The sequence below is a fragment of the Zonotrichia leucophrys genome, chromosome 3 (assembly GCF_028769735.1).
Source record: "Zonotrichia leucophrys gambelii isolate GWCS_2022_RI chromosome 3, RI_Zleu_2.0, whole genome shotgun sequence".
Taxonomy (NCBI): domain Eukaryota; kingdom Metazoa; phylum Chordata; class Aves; order Passeriformes; family Passerellidae; genus Zonotrichia; species Zonotrichia leucophrys.
Window position 1 is genome coordinate 76,467,212 of NC_088172.1, and position 27,357 is coordinate 76,494,568.

Consider the following 27,357-nt stretch of genomic DNA (forward strand, 5'->3'; position numbering starts at 1 on the left):
GGATAATTGCATTCACTATTATTAAACCCAATAAAACTTGGACGTCACGAACAGCATGAAGGTCACCAAAACGCTCAAGCCTGAAGAGATTCAGAGTAAAATAAAATATGAAGTTGAAAAGGTAGGGGACGGGATCGCAGCGGCGCTGCCTCCACTTTTTTCTTTCCCCTCCCCGACCCAATCCCCGGCGCTCCCGCCTCCCAGCACCGGCCCGTCCACCCTCAGCAGCCCCGCATCTCCGTCGGGCGGGGCCGGGCCGGGCCGGGCCGGGCTGTACCTGGGCCGGCCCCTCCCCGCCTCCGCCGCCGCTACAAAAGCGGCCTCGGAGGGCCCGGCGCGGCTGCTGCCGCTCGCTGTGCCCGGCGCGGAGCCTCGGGAGCCGGAGCCTCGCCGGGCCCCCGCGCATGGGGGCCGCCCCCGGACATGCCCTCCTCGCCGCTCGGCTTCGCTCTCCTGCTGCTGGCGGCCGCGGGAAGGTCGCTCCCGGTGAGGCGGGTGAGTGAGTGCCGGCCCCTGCCCCGCGGCGCCGCCCCGGCCCGGCCGGGCGCCCTCAGGGATCCCGCGGGGGCTGCGGTGCCCGCGGCTCCGGGAGCGCCTCGAAGAGAAGTCACAAGTTTCAAACCCGTCACTTTTCGGGCGCCCCCGCCGACGCTGGCAGCACAGGCGGCCCCGGCGGGGCTGGAGCGCGGGGGAATTCTCCGCGCGTGGAATTTGGAGTTCTCCGTGCGGGGGTCGCACGGGCGGCACCGCCGGGGGCTCGGCGGGCGGGCGGGGGCTTGGGGCGAGCGGAGCGGAGGAAGGAAGCGGAGACGCTGCTGCTGCTGCTGCTACGAGGGTATTGCCCTGGAGGTAATGCTCCCCCCGGCATCAACCCACAGGAAATAACACGCGTGTCTGTAATGGCAAACAAACGCAGTGCCGTGGGAAAACCGGAGCGGGGTCCTGGCCGGGGATGGCAGGGTCGGCTGTGACACAGCGTTGAGGGTGGGAAAGCAAAATATAATCCATGTGAAAAGCAAGAGCAGGCAATGGGGAAAAGGGAGAGGACCAGGGAAGGGATGATGGACGGAGAAGGTTGGCTGTGGTTTGGTGAAATGGGGATGGCGAGGCAAGAGAGACTGATGGGGAGGGATGGAGGTTACAGCGTTGGGGTGGCAGCAGGAGGCTCTTGCTATAGGGAGAGCAAGGACGGGCTCAAAGCTGGCATTGTGGGCTGCAGAGGTCAAGGAAAGGACAGTGTAACTGATGATGGACCATATACACTGTCCAGTTTCTTTCCGGTTGCTAAAACCTTTTGGGGTTACAGATTTCTGCAATACAGGACTAAGAGGATCTGTTTAATACCAAACTGTGTATAAGCCTGTAGGGTTGTCTAGCGAATTGGCTTTTCTTGGTGGGTTTGTTTTACTTGCTATCTACTTCAGGCCCTTAAAGGTGCAACAGGCGCAATTTGCTGTAGGAAAAATTCCAATTCATTGTTAAGATGACCAAAGACTGAAACAGGGGCCCTGAGAGGCTGGGGAGCTTCCATTTGTGGAGGTATTTGGTATTTGACAGTCTAAATCCCTGAGCTACTTGGGCTTCAACCACAGAGCAAACTAATAGCGGAGCTGCCAGCATTAGAGAATTAAAGTGAAGTATATTTCTGGGCCAAGGGGCCTTCTTCACCTGGATGAAGAACTGCGAGCAGGTGAGAGGACAGAGGCTTCCATGGCCTCAGCACTATAACTTCAGTCTTGCAGTAAAACAAGTATTTTTATAGCCTTTTCTGACACTAGAGGGTCTTATCTGACAAGTTCTCTAGAGCAGTGATTGTGCCTGTTGTGTGCTGAAAAACTGAATGAAGTACTCGGTCATAAGCATACAGAAGTATGAGACTTTGGCTGAATTATTTTCTCAGGTTCAGTTTAGAATAGTGTTAAAGGTAGTATTTAAAGGAAACTGAAAAACAGTCAATAGCAGGTAGTAAAACCTGTGAAAGATAGGTGTGAGAGGAAGGCAGAACAATGTGATACAGAGTTGAGGGAAGAAGAATTTATTGTGCTCTAATGTTTTACTTAGAATTTCTCTCCCTTCACCCCCTCAAACAAGTGAGGAAGGGAAGAAGAGAAAGCTAAGAATGTACGTAGAAGGAAGAAGAATTTTGGTCTGGAGTTTTTGTCTGAGGTGGTGCCGCTTACACGCCATCCTCTTAAATACAGAGTGATGGGTAATTCCTAGGTCTGGATTTTCCCTACAGCATTGAGGGTAGTAAAGTGACCAAGAGCTGGTAGCACACGGCTGCATTGCAGAATCTTGTTAATGATGACAAGCTTGTGTCCTTTCTCTGTTTGGCCTTGAGCAGTGATGCCCTGCTGCTGAGAGAGCTGACCGGCAGCTGGCCACTGGTTCACTGCCATCCAGCCTCTCTCTTGGATTTGGATTTCAGATCCTGCTTTTCTGTGTAGTACTTTTGCTCAAAGGTTTGATAAGATAATATCAAAGAAGTAGTTTAAATGTCAGTGAAGAGCAGGAAAGAGCTGTGCCACAGCTGTGATTTGGGAGGTCCTGTTCTTCAAACTACCCCTGCTTTTGTTTTTGAGGATAAATGGAAATAATAGAGGTAGGCTGGGCAGAAGTAGAAACAGATTAATTCAGTGGAATTTTTGCTCTCCTCACCTCTTGTTTCTGAAGTGCTCTGGTATGTGAATAGAAGAGCACATAGGTAAAGATCAACATATGAAGCAATAGGTAAATACCAGCATTGAGTGTGGGTGTGTGTGCGTATGCTACTGGTGCTCTCAGTTACTATTTTGTTACTGAGGCTTATTTAGATACAGCAGCCAGCTGTTTGCTCGATCAGCAGCAGGACTTTGGTAGGTTGCAGGTGTTAGGGGCACGTATAGTTAGTTACTGCTCATTGCTCACCCTTCCGAAGCCTGCCGTGGCTGCTTTCTGTTCTGCATGCAGCATCTGCCCCTGTACCGTGGGTGTGTAGGATTGGATATTTGTCTCCAGGAGGGCTACTTTTGAATCCTGATAAGCTTTGAGGAGAAGATGCAGTGTGAGGGGGGAGGTTTCAGATGCCTTGTTAGTGTGCTGTACTCTGCCCTTGAGGGCATGGAGGTCCCCAAAGTGTTTGCCTGCCCCAGCCCAGGCTTGCAGGACCATGCCCATTTTGACTTCTTGTCTTCTGTTACATGCCCTAATGCTAAGAAAACTGAACTATGGTTCCTGACTACTACTCTCCTGTAGATCTGTGTTCTTTAGAAGTCATTAGGGTGGGGAAAATGACTGTAGATAGAGCTTGTCTGAGAAACAGAAAGAGAAGTGAACCTATAAAATGGTGACTCCTTGCAGAAGTGAGGATGGTGAGTTGGACTGCATCTTGGTTAGCTGGATAACCAAGGGGTTGTTTTTACACCAACTGGGTAAAAATTCCTCCATTAGTAGGTTGGTTGGAGGTTCTGAGTTACTCCTTTTCTCCATTTTCTGTTCCCAGAAGCTTCACAGAACTGTTTTTTGGTCCTTTTTTGTTGCCCGCACTCTGAAAATCAAAATATGCTAGACCAGTGTCAGCAGCACATACTGGCAGAGGTGTAGAAAGCAGTGGAAGAAAGGGTGGACAAGGTCTGACACTGGGCCATCTTGCTGTAGTTATTATTCAAGGATACTTGGCTAGCCTCTAGGTAATGGGCTGCTTTCCCAGGAATATCGCCAGGTTCTTAAAAACTTAGTATTTGTAGGCTGTTTAAGTTCATTACTATATTATTATGGCGCAAACTTAAATTAGATGATTGTATTATATAATTCAATGCAAATTAAATTGCTATCCCAAGTGGCTAAAACTTTCATGTATTCATAAAATAATGTGGGGGTTTTCTTGTTTGTTTTGTATAGAAAACTCTAATTTTTTCAAAACTTTATATAAAGATACAGTGTGTGTGCTATAAAGCCAGATGGCCTAACACAGCAAATTTCGTGATACAAATTAATGAGATACTTGTTACAATATCCCAAACTTAACTATATTGGAAGGGGATGTGGGCATGACACATGGCATTGTAGGCTTAAGGAGCCTAGGACATGGGCATGTAGTGACAGGAAAAGGGGGAATGGCTTCAGACTGAAAGAGACTAGTTTTAGGTAAGATGGTAGGAAGAAATTCTTTACTTACAAGGGTAAGTAAAGAAGTAAATTCTTTACAATACAAGGGTATTGAGGCACTGGAACAGGCCCAGAGAAATTGTGGATGCCCCATCCCTGTTGGTGCTCAAGGCCAAGCTGGATGGAGCTTTGAGCAGCCTGGTCTAGTAGAAGACACAGCAGAGGGGTTGGAACTAGGTGGTCTTTAAAATCTCTTGCAACCCAGGTCATTCCATGGTTCTGTGATCTCCAAGAGCCAGAGGAAAGGACTGTACTTCACACAACAAAACAATGACTTGGCCCTTGACACTGTTTAAAAGCTGTGATGTCTGTTCCAGGAAAGTTTAAGTTAGTGAAACAGCTCTTAAATCCTTCTCCCTACTTCTGTAGCTGTGACCACACCACCATCACTTCCCATCCCCAACCTAGGAGACAGTCTGAGAATTTGGATAAAAGTATTTGAGGAAAAGCACAGACAGATATGGCTGGGCATAGAAGGGCAGATGTTATGGCTGTACAAGCACACGTAGCTCTCCTTTGTGAGAAGAACTTGTATTCTCAAAGTGAGATGGAAGTGATGGAGCTTTGCAAAACTAAACCTCCTGCACTCTGAAAAATCTGGCTCTCTAGCTGAGGTAAAGTTCAGTGAAACTGGGCCTGATATACAGAACATAAACAGTTGTCTGCCTTCTGTCAGATTCTTAAAGGTACTGGATCATATCCTGTTTCTGCGAGCCTGTGTAAAAAGGGCTTTAATTTGCCGCATTGATTGATTGCCAGTTATTTGAGAGGACACACCAGGAGCTGTTATCTCTGAAATCACAGGGCCTTCACTAGTTTTTAACTTGGAAATAGTCCTTTTCAAAACTGATTGTTTCCTTCTGCAGTGCTGTAGGGGAATGAAAGCTGTTACCATCTTCTTTCATGAGCAGCTTTTGCGTTTCTGTGATAAACCAGCGTATGTACTGCCACCAAGGCTGCCTGCTTGAGTTTCCTTGTACACTACATCAGTTCTATTAGTTTGTGTCTTAACAAAAGTGAGTGTACACAATAGCAGGTATGTCTCAGTTTTGAAAAAAAAATTGTCTGCAAAGTAGATAAGAGACCTTTTATTTAAGCTCTACAATGTTGTTTTCTTGTGAGCCCAAATTAAAACATCAGGCAGGAACTCATTTCATTAAATAAAACTTCCTAACCTCACTACTGAAAAAAGACCGAGTTTGCTTGCATCCAATACTTCCCGTTAGAAGAGGGATAAGGTAAGCAGTATCTAGGGATCTCTTGCTTGCCAAATAGAAGATAACCCCTTCAAATGTCATAGTTTCATATGCAGCAAATTTGAACTTCTGAAGGGTGAAAAAAAAGTTGGGTGGTGGTGGCGGAATACTGTTCTTTGATGCCTTGTTTTGTTCAGTGTTGGAAACTGATATTTGTGAATTTCAACACGCTGGGCTATGATTGCTGCATTCCAGTGATCCCTTGCCTTGGTGTGGATGTGGGGGAGCTTAGGAAATATGTGCTGAAGGACAAGAAACTGCCAAAAATGCTGCAGCAGCATCATGATCTGTGGTTTGTGAGCATAAACGTGAAAAGCCCACCACTTCCACAGCTGAAGGAATGTAGATGAGTCTACTCTTACTGATAGGGATATGGACCCATACAAAAGGAAACTCCCTGCACTTGATGGGGTCTTCAGTAAGCCTTAAAGACCGTGTTCCAGGGATATAGTGTGGCACCTCTTTGTGGAGAGAAACCTGATTAGATTTCTACCAGCTGTCCTCCCCTTGATTTTTATGGTCTTGTCTTCCCAAAGAGATGAACAACCTCCACTGCCTCTGATGTACGTGAATGAATTGATTCAGGTTGCTGAAGTGGGGCCATGATAACATAAACAGCTCTTTCCCAAATGTTTACATGAAACCTTGTGAGCAGCCCCTGCCCCAAGGTCAAATACAGCTTCTTAATAGTCTCATAAATACTGCATTTATTGTATAGAGAAAACAGGGGCTTAATTTAATTGAATGAACAATCAAAAATATGGTAACTGTGTAGAGGAAATTGTGGTTTAGACATGTGAAAAAGAATATTTCCTTCAGCTGGTCATTTTACTGACTACGTTTTATTGCTATTTCACCATAACTGATTGCTAATAGATTGCTGTATTAGTGTAGTCTTGTATTGACTGCTATTTTTCTTGCAATTGATTGCATTTCATTGTTAGTTCGCCTTCTTGCCATCTTTTTCCTCAATTGTTTTATGCTGGCTTTTAGAATGACCGTATTTTTGTCTTGTGCTCCTCTGGTCACTGAGCTCATCTGCGTTCACCTGTTCTGTTCTTGCCTTGTCCCTCTTGTGCACATGTCCGGCTTGTGCTTGTCCTCCCAGTGCCTTCTCTGTAATTTCAGGACAGTTTTGAAACTTGCATTCTATTATTGATAGGTACTGTTTTACCCATGTGCTCTCTGCTGCACTGTACAACAAGTTCAGGAAAAGAAACTTGCTTTCTAGTTGTGCCTTGGAAGCAGCTAAAGAGTTGGGACCTTTGTAGAAGAACCATGTTGCATGTGTGAAACTATGAATCCTTTGAGCACAACTTAGAAGCTTGTGGCTCTTGTGGTGTCCTGCCTTTTTCTATTCCCTTCTGGATTTTTAGAGAACAAGTGAGCACGAGTTAGCTTGTCATCTAAATTTTGTTGTACTTGGGGCATATCTGCTCACATCTTACTGTTGTTCAGGCTCATTTTTCCCTGTCCCTTCTGTAAAACTGCACTGCTTCTCTCCTTCTCCCCCAGCTCCCCAGCTGCCCCTTCTCCCCATGAAGCAGTTTCTTTGTTAGATTTAATGAGTTTAGGGCAAACAGGAAGGGGGATGTGGGGTGTGTATATGGACACATATGCACAGGACAGTCTCTGAAGTCTTGCTCTTTTTAAGACTTTAATTTCTGACTAGGATGCTTTGGTAACTCCTCTGACATCTGCAGTTCTGGTGCTGCTCAGTCTGGAAGCTGAATCACACTGAAAGGCAAACCAAATCGGTTAAACCAAAACACTTGTGTGAGCAGCCTGAGGGAGAGCAGTGCTGTCTATAAATCCTTCTCTAAATGGGAAGAATGGTGACCACTGGGACTTTTGCATTGTGTCTCTGGTGCAGGGCAGAAATGTATGGAACTGTCCTTTTACAGCACAGCATGTGGTTTTGGCAGCATGAATAGGCTGAGACTTGCTGTTATGTGTGGACAAGCCAAAAGCAGACGAGAAGTTCAGCTGCCAGAAGAGCTGCTCTGGCTCTGCTTAGTGTGGGTATTTCTCTGGTGCTTTCAAAGGCAGTCTGGCTACCTGTGAGCACCAGGTATGTGCTGAAGCAAGCTGAGACATGGATGTCAAGCTTTAGCCTGATGTCTGCCAAGCACTCAAGAGATATAGAGAAGCCATTCCAATGAAATGGGTGGATTGTACCTCTTAAAACTAGGTTATTTCATTATATGTAGCAATTATTTTCCTTTTCCTCTGAGTTCTGCTAACAGTAAACTTTTATATATTTAGGAAACAACTGTATTGTTTCTTTTGCTAATATTCCTACTCCCATTCTGCTCCATAGGTATCAGCCCTGCTCGTGTTGTGACCATGTTCATCCTTATGTATTCTTTCATTGTGAAAACTGTTTTTTCTTTGCTTAAAGCATATTCCAGTTGTTCAATTTCAGCTCGACTTCTTTACAACTGAGTTTCAGAGAGTTTATTTCTTATGTAACCAGACTGAGTCAAATTTTGCATATGCTCATCTCTTTTAGCAATTCAGTCTTTCCTGACATCTGAAAGAAACTCTTATAGAATGAGTGTAATTGGACTTTATGACAATATAGGGTGGGACTTGGGGACATAAAGGGCAGGTCACAAGTAGGTGACTTCTCAACTGCAGCAATGAGGCCACAGTTCTCTAAGAACCTTACAGAGCAAATAAATCAGAGGATTACTTCATTACCTCTGATGGGTGTCAAAATCTGTGACCACCTTCAACAAAACACAAACAAATCAAAGTGAACTTGAAAATCACTCTAAAACAGAGCTGAACTTCTAAGGGATTCTAGAACATCTCTTTTTTAATTTGAAGTTTGCTGTGACTCTGTAAGGCATTAGGAGGATAGTGGGTGAGGAGGTGTGATATGTCCCTGCAATTGCAAAAATCTTATCACCAAGTCTTTAGTGTTTTTCAAGATGACATAGTCAGCTTTTTCTGGGGAGCAGAAAGGACCAAGGGTTTGTACTCATTCAGATGGGGAGACTGTTTTTTAACTCACTTGTTACATTTGAGGTCATGTATGCACAAAGCATACAGGAAAGCATACGATGCTCATATTAGGAGGAGCCCTGGTGGATGTGGCTTAATACTTTGTTCTGTGCTGCAGTTCATCTCTAAAGCCCCAACACTGGGGAAGGTTTGGAGACATTAGAATAACTTTCCCTTGACTTCTGCCTAGTATGCTCCTGTGATGTTTGTCTCTTTCCTGGCTTTTCAGTGAGGAGATTATAAATCCTAGGTACAGTGTGCCATGGGTATTGTCAGCACCCCAGCAGGTGTTTTTGCTTCCTGCTGTAACATTGCACATAAAGTAATGGCAGAGGACTTTCTCCCTTTGGGTGTTTTTTGCTTCTGCAGGTGCCCAGTAGAAATTCTGAAACATGGACTTTAAGTAACTACTAAGCTGTGGTGTGAAAAAGTAGTTCTTGTTACCTTTCAAATCTTCTGGGAGAGACTGATGTGCCTGGTATCTGCAGTCCTCTTTCACAAGATCCATTTCCTGACATGCACAGGCTCCTGGAAATGCAGTAGCCTCTTCATAGATCTTCTTCAGGGTGGAAATGGATGACTGTTTCTCCTCTGACATATCTAGAGTGTTGTACTGAAGAGTTGTTCTAAGAGTTGCTGTAAGTTGTTTTGCTATGTAGAAAGCGTTGGATGTACAGAAGTATTGAGAACTATCAGGTGTTTTACTTTGTCCAGTTGGAGGGGAAAACCAGGAAAATCAAAAGGCTGGCTTTATAGATTACATAATGTTCTATTCAACAACTACTTTATGAAATTATTAATTTACTCAACCTAATCTCATCTTTAATCAGGCTCAGAGTAGCACCTTGAGAGCTGGAATGTGGTGGCGAAGCACCTGTCATGTTTGCAAAGTCCAGAAACCTGTTGCCTTTGTGGCTGGCTATGACTTCTCTACAGACTGATCATTGTGCTGAAGAGGTCTGTACACAGAAATCCCCTTTTTGTGCCTTTCAGAGAGTGTGAGAACATAAGTGTCAGTGCTTGAATTTTTCGCTCTGCTTCAGTATGTGAAATTGAATGGCAAGCATGAAGTGAGGGAAGCGCCAATATCTAGGAGGGTAACAGCCTGTCTCCTATGCCCCAAAATCATCAGAGGTGCTACTGCTGTTGGGGAGGGAGCCTCTAAAGCAGTTACACTTCTTCCTAAGTCACCTCTAAAAGGATATTGGTAGAGCTGTGGATGGGTTGCAAATAAGATATACAGCTATGTATCACTAGATCAGTGATAATCACTTGGGTCAGTCTCTCTTCCTCCAGTCCTATTCCTCCCAAATAAAATTGTTCTACTGTACAAAGCATGTTATGCAGAATGAATTTAGCTTTTAGGTTTTATCCCTTGGGATGGGAAAATTAAAGGTGTAGTATTTAGTCTAAATTATTTGAAATAGCAGTTTGTCTTTGATTTTGTCAGATGCTGTGATGCTCTCTAATATACTGCCCTTTTCATTACCATTTCTTAATGAAGATAAATTCATCAAGTACCATTTGAAATGCATCAGTCTAAGAATAACAAAAAGATCCCATTCCTTTTAAACTCAGTGGCACTGCAGGCAGAGTTCACTCTGGAGAAAATAAAAAAAGAGAAGACAGGATGCTATTATGTGCTGTTTACAGTGACACTGTTATAAATTGCACAGCAAATAAATTAAGATGTGTTTGCAGTGGACTTCTTTCAAAAAGCCCTAAATTCTTTATATGTATGACCTCTCTAAATGAAATACAGACCATCACAGATGGCATGGATGGCTTTCAGATATAAAGGTAGTCAGAAACATCCTGTTCAAACAGTATTTCAGAAAGTGAAATTCCAGCACATTTATTGTTGTGATAGATGTCCTTTGAGCCTAGATTTTGGCAATCCTGTTTATTAGTTGAATTGAGTAAAAGTTGACACAAGAAAGTTAAAAAACCTGCATTCAGTTGCACTCAGCTTTGCTCCCTATGGACTTCCAACGGGCAGCAATTTTATCTTTTAATTAACTACATTTAGAGGAGAAACTTGTACTAGAAGAAAACTGTATAATAATAATTCTGTAACTATTCAGTATGCTCTGTATTTGTTCATTGCTCTTTGGGGATTAAGACACCTGGTGGTAATGAATGAGGCTATTAAAGCTTTGTAAAATAAAACTGATTTTATTACTAATAAGATGTAATGATAAAGGAATGTTAACTTAATAGTTTGAACTCTTTAACTTAATGGCCTTGCAATAGCAGAGATGGTTTTAAATTGCAGGAAACAAAGCTGGAGTTGGAAACTGCATTTCTTGATTTCTTACTTGTTTTGCTACCTAAATGACATTGGAACCACAGAATGCTGAGGTTGAAAGGAGGTTCAACCTTCTTGCTCAAGCAGGGCCACTTAGTTATTTATTTGTGTAAAGTAACGTCAATGCCAGTGGGTCACTGAGCTGTCAGAGCTCTGGATTTCCTGATCTGTTTTCCTACTTGTTGCTTATGCTGAATGATTGGTGGGTCATCCTGTAATGGTTGAAAGAAGCTTTTGTCTTGTACCTTGCTCCTGCCTTCTTTTGCACTCTGCTACCATTCATCCATCTTAATTAGCTATAACCTGAATTTACTGTGGTATTTCACCAATCCAGGCTTTTTATTTGAGGTGAAAGCTCTAATAATTCTCTATCCAGTAGACTTAAAATCACCTTGGATTGGACTCAAATAGACCTTTACAAGATCACATCAACAATTAGACATTGGGTAAGAAAATAGGCAAATGAGTACATGGATTAATCTCTTCCCCTACATATTAATTCTAAAGGAAGCTCTTATATTAGTAGACTGTTAATTTTCTGTAAAAGAAGCCTTGTGTTAGTGCAGCTTTGACTTCTGCTTGGTTTTTGCAAAAGGATGCCACAGACTTTTCAAATGTAAACAGCAGTCCACATTTGGACCTTTACTGTGATCTTCCAGGATGCTCCTCCTCTTCCTAGAAGGATGATAGAGAGGGGTTTTGGAGTGGGGCTTTTTTTGTTTGTTTGTTTTGGCTTGAGGGGTATGTGTGGTGTATTGTGGGGAAACTGTTTGAAAACCCAGTCAGAATAAAATGTTTTTACAGAAAATTAATTCCTGTGTCAGGATGGGTGGGAAGTATGTACTTCCAGCTGCAGGAAGTAGTTGGGATTATCTTTGGGGACAGGACTCAAACTTCTTTACACACGAAGAGGAGAATGTGGGGAGCAAGCTGTCCATCTTGTTGCTGCAGCAGTCCTGGTTAGTCAGAGCAGTCGAGGGAGAGGTGCCATCCAAGGCAGTGGTTTTTGGTGACGAGGAATCTGCCTGACTGTAACTTGGGGCTCACTCATAAGTTTTCTTTTTGGCTGATACAGTGTTTGTGCTTTCAAGTAAAGGCTTTCTTCCAGAACTAGAGAAGGGTGTAGTTAGGTGAGAAAAGAAGCAGAGGTGTCTCAAGATTTTTGTAGTCCCTCATTAAGTCTGGTGGAAGATCGTGTACTGATGATGAGAAATGTCCAGATTTGGGCCTTGGGAAAGTGTTTCCTTTTTTCTTTAACTGTCTTGCATGGAAAGATTTATAGTTTCAGACTTCTGTTATCTTGCTCTCTTCATTTTAGGGAGATTGAGTCAGGTGAGTAACGTTCCTGTGGTTTTACATATTAATTATTGATTAGGGAAATGGATTGTAGTGTTGCCTCACATTTTGCATAGGAAGTAGGAGCTGTTGTCACTCTTGCTATTAGAAATGTGTGTGAGTGGAGATAATCCATTTGGTAAGATGATCCCTTCCAAATACCTGTTACAGGGAAGGAGTAGTGTTTTCTTCTACATGCATTTAATTCACCAAGTCTGTGTGTTTGAATACTAATATAATGGGAGCCTTGGAAGGATCTGTAATAGCTACAGAAAGCAGTAGAAGACAAATTGCTTTTTATATTGAGTTGAGGTTGAAGGACTGTGTTTGTCTGAAAATATTCTCTGTTCCTATATAATTGATTACTGGTGGAGAAGGGGTTACAGCTGCACAGAAGAGAACTTCATCAGTGAGACTGTTTGTAGTATTAAACACAACACTCTTCAGAGCCAGACACTTAATAACAAACCAAGCTGTCACTGGGTGCTACACATGCTACTGAGGGAGCTTGAAGGCTGTAATATTGGAAGAACAAAGCTAATGTAAACATCGTTTATAGTTCATGAGGTTAACTTTCTACTTGCTCGAGCTTTCAATGATTAGTTTCTTTCATGTCTGTGTTTTGTATTGCCTGTTGTGTGTGGAGTTCTGAGGTTCAGCAGCTTGGTTCACAACTTTGCTTTAAGCTTTGCAAGTTGTGCCTTTTCCTCTGTTGTCTTTGAAAATACTCTATAGTTTTTCTTTAACAGAAGGACTTGCAGTTCTCTTTAATTGTGACTTTGCCATTTTGGCTGAGCTGCTTAGCATAGTGCTTAACTAAAGCCTTAAAGAAAATTCACATTTTTGAGTAATTCTTTAATATGCCTGTACTCTATGGGGAAGGAGAGAGAGCTTTGTACTGATAGATCAAGGAGAAACTAAATTTCCAGTTAGTGTGCTGGAAAGAACTTGGATAAAAATATTGAATTCCAAATATTTTATCCCCAAACTACATCTGATATGGTGATCTTTATGTTGATGGTACTTTATGGCCTCTGGAGTTTTTTGGTTTGTTTTTAATTTATAGCTCTTCTTATTCTTCCCTCTTTCTTCTTTTTGGTCATGCTGGAAATATTTGGAGCAAAACCAAGTTGTGGAAAAAACAGATTTTTTATATTGTCCAAAGTATCTGTATTCTGCTCAATGGACAGCTGGGATCAGCACAGAAGAAAAGTGTTATGTGAAAGACAGCATGGGCAGCAGACTATGTCACTGAGAAATGAGAAGATAATTTTATAGCAAATTTTGTACCAAGCTTGGAGCTCTGTCAAGTATGGGATGACAGGCAGCCGACGTGGAAATACTCACTTTTCACTCCCATTGAGATCTTAATGCTTCGTGCTTATTTTGCAATGCTTATCTTTTATTTAGTTTTATGATCCAAATTGGAAAATAAACTATTCGAACAGTTGAGAAAGGAGAGTGTCAGCCTACTTTGGTCTTGACTAAATCATTTTCTCTTTAGCTGCCTTTTCCCTCTCATCTGTCTTTTCCTCCACCCTGGCGCCTTCTTAAGTTTTTGACCATTTCTGGTCCAAGGAATCTGACAAGAGAAATGTTCTGTGGGTTAGTGTCCTTTCCATTAAAAGTTCTGGTAGAAACAAAGCAGACAAGCTGGCCTGTCTGCTGTGTGTTTGTCTGCTTGCCCAAGCTGCTCATCCAGTGGGCCCCTCTAGGGAGCGTGTCCCAGCTCTGGCCAGTGTTGTCTTCCTGTCCTCCATGCAGTGAGTTACTGCCTTTTTTGGCTGTGTTGTTTCCTCCCTTGAATTCCATGAAATGGATACTTCTGAACAACTTAAGATGGAGACTTTTAGAAAGTTCCTGCCACCCCCCACCGCAGTTTTTTATGTAGTGATTAGCCTGCAGAGCTCCTGGAGCCTCACTGTATTGTAGTGATGAGCTTTTGTTTCTTTTGATTTTAAAAAGCCAATAAAAATGCACTTTTGTCTATTTCACCCCTCCTTTTTTTATACACTCTATGTATCTGAATGATCTATCATTTTAGAGACAGGAATTGTAAAAGATTTAACGTCAGTGTTGCTCATGTGAATAATTGGAGACTGTTGTATAAATGATGTTGCAGGAGGTTTTCGTGGACAAGGACTTACTGCATCTGAATAAATTCTGGTTGCCAAAAAGGAGGAAGATGCATCTTAGTGACCTGAACAGAAGCTGTTCCTGCAGGCTGTTAGAATACAAGGTTTTCTATGTTTCTGCCATTTCTAGCCTGTTTTTGGAGCTGACCTTTCTTTTCTACTTAATACTTTTAATTCTACCTGGGTGATAAGTGTTTTTACTTTCATAGCGATGTTTGAGCAGAAGTTTCGCATACTGAGGCTTATTTACCTATTTTAAATCTAAGTGTTTCAGTGAACTTTCTGCTGTCATAATCTACAATGCTGAAGCAAAAAAGATGCCTGAGGTGAAAAAGGACCTGTTGTCTGCAGTACAGCAGTGTGCTACTTTGGTAGCTGCAGGGAACAGATGTGGTTTTTTTGGGCAAGGTGTTCAGGCATGAAAGCTTTTACCAATCTCTAAAAGCAGATGTGATCTACAGCCCTGATACTGCAGCACTTCCATCTACAGATTTTGACTTGTTTACCCAATTAATTCCTTCAAACTGGAAAAGTAGAAAAAAGAATGTAAGGTACCATCTGCAGCTGCAAAGCTGAAAGAGTAAAAATTGCGTGAAAGGAAAACATTATCATATAAAAAGCACAAGTATTTTTAACTTTGAAGAGGTAGTGATGCTGATAGTGTCCCCAGTTCCTCCAGCTCTGCAGATGTCTTCTCAGAACTTAAACTGTTCTGGTAAGAAATGGAAGTGGTGGCTAAAATAACTGCAGTAGTTGTGTATAAGGAAAAGGTGAGGAAGCTGATGGCAACAAGTACAAACGAACAGTTTCAAAAATGCTGATGAGGATGAAACTGTCTAACAAGTCTGCATAATCTGAGGCTAAATGACAACTGACTCCTTTATCAGAAACCAACTTATTGGCCAGGGGGTGGAGGAGCCTGGACTTTACTTTGCTGGGCTCCACAACAGTGTGGTGGTGCATAATGGTAGTGGTCTATGAAAAATTCAACTTCTATTTGTTTTCAGTAGTAACTCTTAACTGTTTAATCTGATGTGCATCCACCTGTTTTGTGAAAAGACTGAGAAGTTATTGAACCTCATAAATATTAACCAATCTGTTATCTTGGGAAAATTGAGTCCAATACAATTTTTATTACTTCAGGCCCATCTTATTAATTAAAACTATTGTGACACACTTCATGTTTTGCAAGGTAGTTACTTTTAAGCCAAGTAATTTGAATGATAAATTTAACTCAGACCAGAAGGAAGTGAGGACTTTGATACTGCGCATGACAAAGCACAGTAGCAGCTAGCCTACGAGTGCAGTGAGTTTCTTGGTCGCTTGGAGTCTTGAAGTCAAGATTACATCTGTTTCTGAAGGGTATTTTCTAGTCAAGCTGGCGTGTGTGAGATGGATGCAGCAGTTGGTGGGAGGCTCTAGAAGGTGCTATGTGGGAAATGGATGAGTTTATCACGAGTCCTTTGGCCTCAAGGTCACTGTGGTTTTCAAAAGGTGAAAAATCACAAGCTTTATGGTAGGGAGTGTAGATGAGGAACATTTAGGGGCTGTTTGTCCAATTGTTGAAGTCCTCAAGTCTTTGCTTCTTTTGAATGACACATTTGACTCCTAGCTTAACATTTTGGTACTGGTAATTCATTTTATGTGCTATATAGGATTTTACTTCTTATTCACTTCTAAGTTGGTGGATAATTAAGATTGTTCTTATGTCCCACTGGGAGCTGTGCTGCATTTGTTTCTGCTTCACAGCAACACTTAGCCCATCAAATATTTTTCCTGTTTAATTTTGCCTCTGAGAGTAAGGTTGTTTGGCTTGCAGTGCTGGTGGTATGAATGAATCATAAGGCCCAAGGAGACAAGGGGAGTGAGGTGTGGGGAGGAAAATCACCACCTTTCTTTGGGCACAGAGAAACCACTGTTTTCAACAACAGTGCTGCTTTAAATGCTGATAGTTATGCTATAAGATGACCCAGTACTTCAAAAGTACATTTTAAGGGTGGACTGAGATGAAAACATAAGTCTTGCAGAGCAGGTTCACTCAGAGGGAAAACTTTTCTTCTGAAAATACATGTCAAGCCAAGCCTCTGCTATTTGAATTTCTAAGTTTTTTCTCTAGCATCTTCTCTGTGAATGTATTCTGTTCCTGCAAGTGTTGTTTGATTTAAGGTTGATGTCAGAGGGGGAAACGTGTAGCTGTGAAACTACTAACATGGAATGAGTTTAATTCCTTTAAGTGACCCATCCATTTTCAGCTTTATTACTGCATGGTCACTGCTTCCCTCAGTGCTGTTAAAATTGGAGCTGGATGGAGGGGAAGCTTTGTGCACAACTTCACCTTCCTCAAAATGAGTAATTTGGAGACTTGACTTGAGGGGTGGATCTCTCTTCTGTGTTTCCATTTATCCAGCTTACTTGAAGCTGGCTGCATGTTTTTCTTTGCTTGCCTTACCAAGCTGCTTCTCCCTTGGGATTTATCCTGTCTCTTGCTTTCTAAAATCTGGTGTGCTTACTGCTTTAACAGCAATCTTCCTCTGCTGCTCACTTTCCCCTTGATTTTGAAGGTGTCCCCAAGGAAAAGTGACAAGAAATGGAAGTCCTGTCAGCTTTAACATCAACACAATTGCAGTTCACTTCTGTAGCTTAAACCACAATCCTCTTTAGCTGCAGACACCTTGGGGGGAGAGTAGGGGAAGGAAAGAAGGAGTGAGGTGGAGGCAGGCTGCTATCTGTGGAGAGTTATGACTGTCTTTCAGGCAGGCTGCTGCCCACAGCAGACCTGCTGGACTGAAGGCTGTGCTGTCTGGCTGAAGTAAAGAAGTAAGATCCAGCCCCAGGGCTGGTGAGGATTGTGCACGAAGAGGATACACTGATTTCCCATATATTGAGAAAATGATCTAATGAGATCCCAATTGATGAAAAAACTAAGTGTGCTAGAAGTGGCCTGAAGATGGGGTAGGGATAAACTTTTGAAAAAATTGAAGTTAGGTCTTGCCTCAAAGTTCCTCTCTTCTGCTGCTGTCTGGGGACAGAATCATTGTAGCTTGTGAGATTGTCTTGCAGAGGTAATCCTTTGCTACTGATTCAGCTTCAGCCAGAAATCCTAGCACTGACTGCACAAGAGGGACTGCATATTAGTATTTGAGTGTTTGGTATGCATGGTTAATTCAGCAGATTGGAGGAATAACCTGAGCTGACTCCTGTAGCAATAGGGTGGTTCATAAGTTGCTTTGCAGTCCTAGAGTAAGGAAAGTCTGTGATTCAAATTGACCTGTCTGTACTTCTGTAGTCAGCTCCCTGGCTCAGAGGGATTGCAGGAAAGAGAAGTAAATCTCTTCTGGATGAATTTGTCAAGTGCTTTTACTTTTTTAGGATTTGGAAGGCAAAGAGATGACGTCTGGAGAATGAGCTTCGCTGGCGGAACTCCTGTATGCTCTGCTCTCAAATGTGTCCTAACTGTGGATGAAAGCACTGGCCATTTGTAAAGGTGCTGCATATAACTGCCTTGGCAGGGACAGGCCATACAGCAGATAATTTGGACAGTGAACCTTAAGCCACTGTGACAATGAGCTGCTGAGGGAGTTAATTTGCATTTGTTAAAACCAAAATAAACTGCTGCCCTCAACTAGGACTGGTAAAAGCAATACAGATTTGATTGCATTCTACTCTGGCAATCTCTAAACGATAGTAGACGCAGAACCCATGAAATTGTAAACTGAAGTTTTTGGGTTTGTGTGTGGTGTTGTTTTTTAAATAGCTTTGTGATGACTGTTTTTCTATTGAGTAATTTTTTTAACTGGAGAACTCTGTTTACAAATAAAAAAGTGTAGATGGGAATGCTATCAGTGAGAAAAGGGGTTGTGAAGATTAGTGTGTCTGATTTATTTGGTTGGATTTTTGTTGTTGTTGAACTGATTGCAGTGATGAGATGACCAATGTGTGACCAGTACCAGTGTTAGAGGATTTGTGATCTTGGAAAACCTAGCTACACTTTGCACCACAGCTCTTTGAGAAGGGTGACTGTTAAATAGTCATTTGAAAAGCTGGGGGAGCTTACCTCTGTTGGGATATTTTGGTATGGAAAGTGGAAAGATTTAGAGTTTTTCCTTCCTGCTGAAAATACAGATTATTTACAATGAAGTGATGTTCATGTGCTTTTCTGTGGTAACTTTTTTTAGCTTGGAAATTCAAATGTTGCAATTCCATGGCTTTGTAGAACTGCCAGCTCAGTCTGTCCCGCTGCCCAGCCAGCACTGGGAATGTCCAGTTGCTGGCTGGTACAGAGAAACCAATCAGTTATAAACATAAAGATCCTTTTAAATGCACTTGGTTCAGAATGTCCTAAAGAACCAGCTTAACTAATTGCATTGTAAACCTCAGCAAGAGGAGTCAGAAGTCCAGCTTTGACAGGTGTTCTTTACTTTTTTTTGCTTGAGCAGCTTAGAGATGAGTCAGTTGCCCAAATGTAGGCATCTAGAGCTGCTCAAAAATTTTACAGTATTCAAGACCCTGTGTGGGGACTAATTGATATGATGTTGGATATAGGGGAATCCTGTACCTCTCTGTAGGTGTGGCAGGAGACAACATGAGGGATACATCAATATTAAAGGGAACTCTAGGTACCTATGATAAGGCATCTGAATTCCACCCTAAACTTCCTTGGCTTTTCCCAGTTGTATATATCCCTCATTTTTCCTGTATTCCATTTGATAGTACATGACTGTGATGGCCTTCAGGGATCTATATTGTAGATTTATATATCTGTATTGTAATTTAAATATCTTTATTAGTGGATGTAGTGGGATTGAGTGCACCCTTGGCAGTTTGCAGGTGGCACTAAGCTGAGTGGAACTGTTGATGCACTGGAGGGAAGGGGGGCCATCCAGAGGGACCTTGACAGGCTTGAGAAGTGGATCTGTGTTCAACAAGGCCAAGTGTGAGGTCCTGCACCTGATCAAGAAAATCATCAGTATCCATACAGGCTTGGTAGAAATGGATTGAGAGCACTTTTGCAGGTAAGGACTTGGAGGTGCTGGTGGATGAGAGGCTGGACATGAGCTGGCAGTGTGCACTCAGAGCCCCGAAACCCAGTTGTGTCTTGGGCTGCATTCCAAGCAGCATGGCCAGCAGGGTGAGGAAAGGGGTTTTCTCCCTGCTGTTCTTGTGAGATCCCACCTGGAGTGATGCATCTAGCTCTGGGGTCCCCAAAAAATGAAAGAAATGGATCTGTTAGACTGGATCTGGAAGAGGGCTCTGGAAGTGATCTGAGACTTCTGCAAGGAAAGGCTGAGAGCCCTCAGATAGTTCAGCCCAGAGGAGAGAAGCTTCTGAGGAGATCTTATGTTGGCCTTCCAGTACTTAAATGGGGCTTATAAGAAAGGTGGAGAAAGACTTTTTACCAGGGCTTGTAGTGTCATAGGACAAGGTTTTAAATTAAAGCAGGGTAGAATGATTTTTACATAGAAAGAAGAAATTACTTTGTATGAGAATTAGTATCGTGAGCCACTGGAACAGGTTGCTCAAAGGAATTGTGGGTGTCCCATCCCTGGAAGTGTTCAAGGCCAAGTTAGATTGAGCTCTGAGCAACCTGACCTATGTGAAAGATGTCCCTGACCACAGCAGGGATATTAGAACTAGATGATCTTTAAATTACTTTCAACCCAAATCATTCTATGATTCTGTGTTACCAATGAATGAAATGCTGAGTTGCTCTTCCAGTAGCCTAGGCTGAATTTTGTTTCTAAATCTGTGAGAATATATATGAAGCTCTGCTCTCATTTTCAGCTTTATAGCTTCTGCTCCTCCTGTAGTGGTCTTCAACTCTGACTTTGTTAATTCTTTGATGTTTGTAGAGCTATAATCTTGTGTATCTTTCTAAAAATACATGCTAAACTATTATGTTTTGCTTGCCCTGTTGTATGACTGCATCAATAAAAGTCCTTTGCTAAAGAGCGCGTCTAGATTTGCAATGCACAGTAAAATCTCCTTGTATAATAATGTAATTCTCATGAGTGCTGTACACTGTCTCCCACTAAAATTGTTGGATTGCTTTCTTCTCTCCAAGAGTTTGTGAGTTATAGTTGCTTTTGAATTTTGCATTTTTCTTGTGTCCCTCTGCATAGTTTCTCAGTAATTTTCTTCTGGCATTTTTGAGTGGCTCATGTAATACATCCTTGACAGGAGCACTTACCAGGACAGATGAAAGACATTGTAATGAAAATAACATTTTCTGGTAACAGCTGCTACCATCCTGAATGTGTTACTTCCTCAACAGTGAGCATATGGATTCATGGGTCCTACAGTCACCCAAGACAAAAATCTTTGCAGCTTTGGGAAGTTCTTCATGGGGCAAAAGAGCTCTGCAGGTAACTGTTCTTGTCCCAGGCCTGTCCATCACTGAAGACACAAACAATAGAAACTTGAACAGGTTGGCACCACATTTTCAGACTATCTTACTTGACCTACCGGAGTTTGATTTTATTTCTTTATTTCTCTAGAAGGTGATGCTAAATTTTGTTGCATGCTGAAATATTAGGCTTTACTTTATTCCCTTTATTTTGAAACTGTATACTATGCAAGTTGATTTAGGTCTTTAAAAGTTTGCTTTGACATCTATGTCTCTGAATGCCAAATACTTTCTCTTGAGCCAGAAAATTACAGGGCCAAGAGATATTTTCCTCATTGAGATGCACCTTGTCAAAACAAAATTTTCAGGGTTGGGAAAACTGGTTATTTTCAAAGCACGAATGAAAGATCCCAGGACGGACCTGGAGTGTTTGGTCCTGGAATAGAAACCCTTGTGGTTAGGGCTGAACTTTCCTGCCTGCTCAGACAGTTCATGTATTTGGAATGATTGGTGGAACAGTCAGCTGAACTGGGAGCTCCCTGTGCGGAAGTACCAAGAAATAGGAGTATGCCTCAAATCAGTTTTGGTTTTGTTCTTTAAAATGGCTTATCTGTGATTCTGTGCAGAAGAATTTTGCATTTCTAGACCTTTAGGAGATGCCTGTGCTTATTCTTTTTTCCTTAATCTAGTAAGAACAGATCTTAAGAATGGAGGGGGAGGGAGATGGGGATGGGATGGTGGTGATAAGTGCTCTTATAGGTGCTATTATGGGCCGCTGTAAGATTGAACTCAGGCAAACCTTCCTTCCTTCCTTAGCTGTGCAGGTATCTAAAAGAGAAAAGAAAAAGGCAGGAAGGCCAGGATGAGGCACTGTGTAGTGTAGTGGTCTTTAGCTGAGAGAAAGAGAGGAATGCTGCGATTCAGCCACTAGTTTAAAACAAGCAAAAAGAACAACAGCAACAAACACCACCAAAAGAGAAAGAAATCTGGGCTAAGCAAATCTGAAGAGGCAGGCAGAGGAATGTCTTTTCTGTGTGTTGATCATATGTGTCTAATGAGTGCTTCCTCTTGCAGCTGTGAGTTCAAAAGCTTGATGTCATGGAACTAGAAGTCAGTGACAGAACAGAGGGCTTTCCATGCTTGGACAGATGGGGAAACACTGTTCTCAAGATTTGCCTTTATCGAAGTCCTGAGACTTTTTGTTCAAGGACTTAAAAGTACTAAGCTGCTGCAGCCTAAGGTCAAGAACAGCTGGCAGATGCCACCAGGGAGTTTCTCCCTGAATTCAGTAGCTCCTTTTGAGGGAACTCATTTTTTTGCTTTTCAGTAGCAAGGAGGATGCTGAAAGATTTCTTTTTCTGATGGTCCTGAGCTTCTGAAATAATTGGTTCATTAGTAACTAAGGAACCAGAAGCATTTACAGGAAAAGCTCCTAGAAGCTGGCTTTCCTCTCAAAGATGAGTTGTTTTGATCCTGTTTGTTTTTTCTGAAGGGTGAGGAATTTGTACAGAGTGATCCAGCCACTGATGAAATATTTTGTAAAATATGAGTTAGGAAGCATAATTAATATTATATCATCTGATCAGTCAAGCAGCCCTACAGAAGGGACTGAGAGTAATGACTTTATCTCAGAGGGTCACTTAGTGTTGCATAATGTCAAATGACTACATTAAACTTGATACTGGGCAACGTAATGTGGGAAGAGAATGTGATAAATACAGAAATCTAGGGAATGTCAGTCCTGAAGTATGATCTAATTTATCATCTCTTTGAAAGGGTACCTTTAATGATACTTCTTTTGAATTATCTTTAGTAGAGACATCATTTTTTGATGCACCTTTTCCTCCTTTGGCATAGCTTCAGTTCTTAAAGGAGAGTAACTGGACTGTGAGATGTTGCACATAATGGATTTAGATTAAGTTATTATGCAGAAGTTGACCTAAGTAGTTACAAAATTGGGTTGAATATCATCTCTTTGGGGGAGTGAGAGTTGAGCAATAAAGCCTTCTCCCACACTAACACACTTCCAGAATGTCTTTGGGTCTTCAAGAAGCATTGTACTTGAAGGACTGATCCTCAATGGGATTGTTTTATCATGGGGTGAACAGAGAGTCAAAGGACTCTGTTAATACCAAGTTCAGTACAGTACGTTTCAGTAAAGCTTTGGATACTGTCTCTCATGGGATCCTTCTGGATAAAATGTCCAGCACACGATTGGATAAACACATCATATAATGGGTGAGCAGCTGGTTCACGGGTCAGGCACAAAGGGTTACAGGGAATGGGCTGGCATCCAACTGGGGACCTGGCACTAGTGGGTTCTGCAGGGTTTTATCTTAGACTCTTCAACAACTTCAAAAACAGCTTAGACTCAGGACTGGAAGGGATAGTAAGCAAGTTTGCAGACAGTACAAAACTGGGAGGAGCTGTTGACTCACTTGCAGAGAGGCCCTGCAGAGAGACCTCGACAAACCAGAGGGCTGGGCAATCACCAGCCATGTGTAGTTCAACAAGGGAAAGTGACGGATTCTGCACCTGGACTGGGGAAACCCTGGATGTAGGGACAGACTGGGGAATGAGATGCTGGAAAGCAGTGGCACAGAGAGGAACCTGGGGCTCCTGGTTGACAGCAAGCTGAAGAGGAGTGAGGAGTGTCCTGGCAGCCAGGAGGGCCAAGCATGTCCTGGGAGCATCAGGCACAGCATTCCTGGCCAGACCAGGGTGGGCATTGTCCAACTCTGCTCTGGTGTATTGATGAACACCTATGGTTTATGTTACCTAAGGGATGGTTTGTTAAGATTTGTATTGTACCAGAAAAAAATGTTACGAGTCAGAATAAGCATAAGGCTTGTAATGTGTGATTTTCACTTATCTTGGACTTAGTTGCTGTGCTGATCCCTGAGCAGAATAGCCTTGAAATAATGTCTTCCTTTGGACTTTGCAAAAAAAGGGCTGTGAAGTTTAAAAGTAACTCACCAGTGCCCTTCTGTGCTAAAGGCAGTACATATAATCTGAATCCTCCTCTCGTGAGGTTGATATCCCAGCATTACTATCCAAGGGAAGAATACCAAGGCTGTGCCAAATTGTTGTTCAATGCCAGGTTCCTTATAGTTTGCTTTTGAAGATTAAGATTAGCAATTTGGAGGTTGCAGTGGTTGTAATGCTACGTGTGAGCCTTCAGAAGCAAGTTAAAGTCTTGCTTGTTATACAGAAATATTAAAAACATGAAAAAGTTGTAGCGTAAGTGGTCCAGTTTAAAAACAGACAAGGAAAGACAAAAAAAAAATTAATGCAAGGAGGAATTTCTCATTCTGTTGCATGTGAGACCTTATATGTGGTGGTGGGAGAAGAGAGAAGGTAAACCCAGGGATCACCAGTTGCCTCTGAAGCACTGAGAACTCTCCACTTTAATTACATTTCATGCTATATTTTGTCTGGAGGCTTTATACCCTGTGTGCTCAGATTTCACTGTATTAGAATATTGCTTTTGTGGCATTGATCACCTTGGATCTGTGTGGATGCTGCTTTTTGTTTCAGCAGGAATAGTTTCAAAGATGTTGAAAAGTGATTAAAATGGGTACTTTTACAGAATGACCTGTGAAGACAAATGATGGCTACATAAAGGGGCTTTCCTATGAAGGTGATAAGGATTTGTAAAGAATTCTGACTTCAGACTGTTAAATGTGTAATTTGGAGTGTGCTCACTAGAGATTAATTGCACTAATTGTATGCATACACTGAGAGGCTCCAGTCTCTGTCCTCTTGACTGTCCTATTTTTTCTCCCTTTGTTTCATGCTCCTTAGGCTGTACCATCACTCACCTCCTTAATGTCTTTCATCCATTCATGCCTTTTAGCTTCTCCACCTTAACCAGTCAGCTGTGTTTCCGTCTTCTCCTCTGCTATCCTTCTGTGATATATTTTGACCACACAAAGCTACTGCTGTTTTTCCACCCATGGTTAAATATAACAGGAAAAAATAACCCCAAGTAAACCCACAACTGCATGCTCTCAGCAATGAAAACAGTTCTGAGTTTAACAAAGCTATGCCTTTTTCATTTGCTCCAAATTTTAGGTACTGACCCAAGAACCATGGCCTTGTATGCTTTCATTTAGTGCTTTGTTGCAGAAGGCTCTAAATAACTTTTCAAGAAAATACAGTATCTCATATTTCCATAACTACTGATATGGTGAATCTGTGGCACTGTATAACTTCTGACTCTTGGTCATGTGAGCCATAAGCTCTGAGAAATAGAAAGCAGCATATGCTAAAATCAAGTTGAAGTCAATTTGTCAGATAACAAACCACAGTATTTAGCTGAATGACAGTGAACTGTTGCACAGAGAGAACCAATTATGTAGTATTAGTCTTATTTATATTAGATTGTCTTATTGCAACTAACTATAGATAATAGAAAACTGTCTACCAAATAAGTGATCTCCACAGAAAAGCGTGTCTAAATATTTCACTTTTATAGTTTGCTAGTCTCCTTCTTAGAGTTGTTTTCTCACATTATGAAAAAACAGTATTAGTAGAAAGCTTTTACTTTTTCATTAAATTATGGAATAGAGGCTTGCTTTTAAGCTGTAGTTAAAGCTAGTTGTTCCTGCATTCATGAAGGTAAGAGATGAAAACTTGATTTTGAAAAATTCCTTTAAAGATCCCTGACTCCAAAAAGAGTTACATTTCTTAGTGGAAGCAGCTTTTAAGATATTGTCAGGATATTTTAAAAGGTAGAGTCTTGTTTCTAAATGAAACTCTATATGCATCTGTATCTTGTAATGATTTTAAAAGCTAAGTTTGGATTAACTTGATGTAGTCATCAACATTCTTGATCTATATTTACTTTTTGGGAAGATGTGTATTGTTTAGTACCTTCTTAAATGATTCTGAATTTTAATTTAAGTATTCATCCTGAAAATGTTCCATTTAATTCCTTTATTAGAATGTTAACCTGGTGATAAGAGGATAGTGAAACAGTCTTGTGTAACTTCAATTAACCAGCCTTGTACAATGAAGACCTTTAAATGATTCTCTGATTCTAAATGATATATAACCTAAAAGTCACTTCGGAAAGATGCCTGAGAGAAACTTAAATTTGAAAACTGATTGTCTCCCTCTGTTCAGGTCATCTGTTACTCAGCCTACATGGATGTGTAAATGGTGGTTTAGTTACTGATTATCTGTTTCCCTACACACACCTGTAGATCTAATTTAGGTGATGTTTTCTTTCCCCTTCAGGTATGTTGAGCATAGATCACTACGCTACAGGTTTGTTTTTCCATTCGGTAGAATCCATTTGTTTTACAATAGACAGACTTTGCAGCATTTATTGGCATAGATAAGGTGATTTAAATCAGGCAAACAGGGTCAGAGTTTCCAAGATTCACAGGCTTGTGCTTGTTTTGACTTCAGGGGGAGCTGACTAAATTCTTCTAAAATTATGGCCACGAGGCCCTAGCTACAAGTTATAGGTACTTACTCTTGAAACATAATACAGGTATTTACTAATGCTGTATTTTTCATTTATGTGCAAGATCGTATTTGTAATTAAATGTGCTGAGTTAATTCAGGCAGAAGCATTATGCATATGGTGCTTGTTTTATTTCATTTCAAATGGATTTTTAATTGGAAGGATTTAAAAGAAGATGACTTGAGAGGTCTTTTCTGTTCTTTCATACCAAGGTGATTGCCCTGGTGTCTAAATTTTAGTTGTATTGGTTGCAGTGGACAGAATTCAGCTTGATTTTCCTGAAATGCAGTAGAGCTTTAAAATTGCTTCTTTATTTTAAAATTATTCTTCCCATACTCTGCTTTTATTCTAACCATCTGGAAAAGGTTTAGAAGAACAAGTGGAAAATAAAAATTAGCAATTGAAGCTGGGAGGGTAAAACTGCAAGGATTATTTACCCTCATGCTTCGCTAAATAAACTGATTGGCATCTGGGATTAAATGAACTTCCTTCCACTCAGCAGCATTAGTGTGTTGTACCATTAGGTTCATGCTTTTGATTATATGTCTGAGACATCCACGGGGCTTTCTCTGGAAAAAGAAGGATGAGTTACTTGCATTGTTAATCACTTACAGCCTCCTAATCCGGATATTTAAACTTGGTCTATACAAACACGAAGAGGGGGGAGAAGGAGTAATGTCTCTACTCAAATGCAGTGAGTAAAGCTGGACCTCTGTGAGCCAGGTAGGACATCTGCTAGGGTTCAGTGAGCAGCCAGCTCTGAGTTAGCTGCTCACTCTAATAACAGCTAATTTCCTTTGTCCTCAGACCAAGTTTGTACATGCTTTTCCCCTGCCCTGTCGCTACCTGGGGTAGCTGATGGTGGAGCCTGCAGCCTGTCAAAATCTGCAAAAAGGAGGCTCCACATCTTTCTGCATTTGCAGGAAAAATATGCAGGATGCAGGAAAAAGCTGTTCATCAAAGAGAAAAAAAAGGCTGGAAAAGCTTTCATCCACATTTTGGAAGAATACGTAAGGAACATGTGCTACATACAGTGAATAAGCTTGTTTTCATTTTTAGGAAAGCAGAAATACTGCTGTTGGAAAAAACCCTCTACTAATAAAGGACTTACTGCTGTCCCTGTCTTTTCATGAGATAATAAATCACACACCTGGGGCATGTTCAGGAGAGCAGGGCTGGCTCAGTGTGGGTTTCAGTGAGGACATGGTATAGTTTGTGGAGTTTTTGTTTGCTTGTGGTGCAAATAAAAAGGGATTTTTTTTTTGTTGTTGTAATTAGGCAAATACATAGCATCATCTTCTGCCCTTTGTGATAAGCAGTGCTGTTCTGGCTTTTTGTAGTCATTTTCCCAC

At 41.7% G+C, this 27,357-nt stretch overlaps 1 protein-coding gene across 1 annotated transcript in view; it reads left to right on the plus strand.

The window, feature by feature from the left end:
• The first annotated feature begins 348 nt into the window (after positions 1 to 348).
• GLP1R (glucagon like peptide 1 receptor) overlaps positions 349 to 27,357 on the plus strand; it is an 83,686-nt gene continuing 56,677 nt past the window's right edge. Inside the window, exon 1 of the mRNA XM_064708903.1 lies at positions 349 to 495. Within this exon, the coding sequence (XP_064564973.1) occupies positions 424 to 495 (72 nt within the window). The 5' untranslated portion in view covers positions 349 to 423. The remainder of the gene's footprint in view (positions 496 to 27,357) is intronic.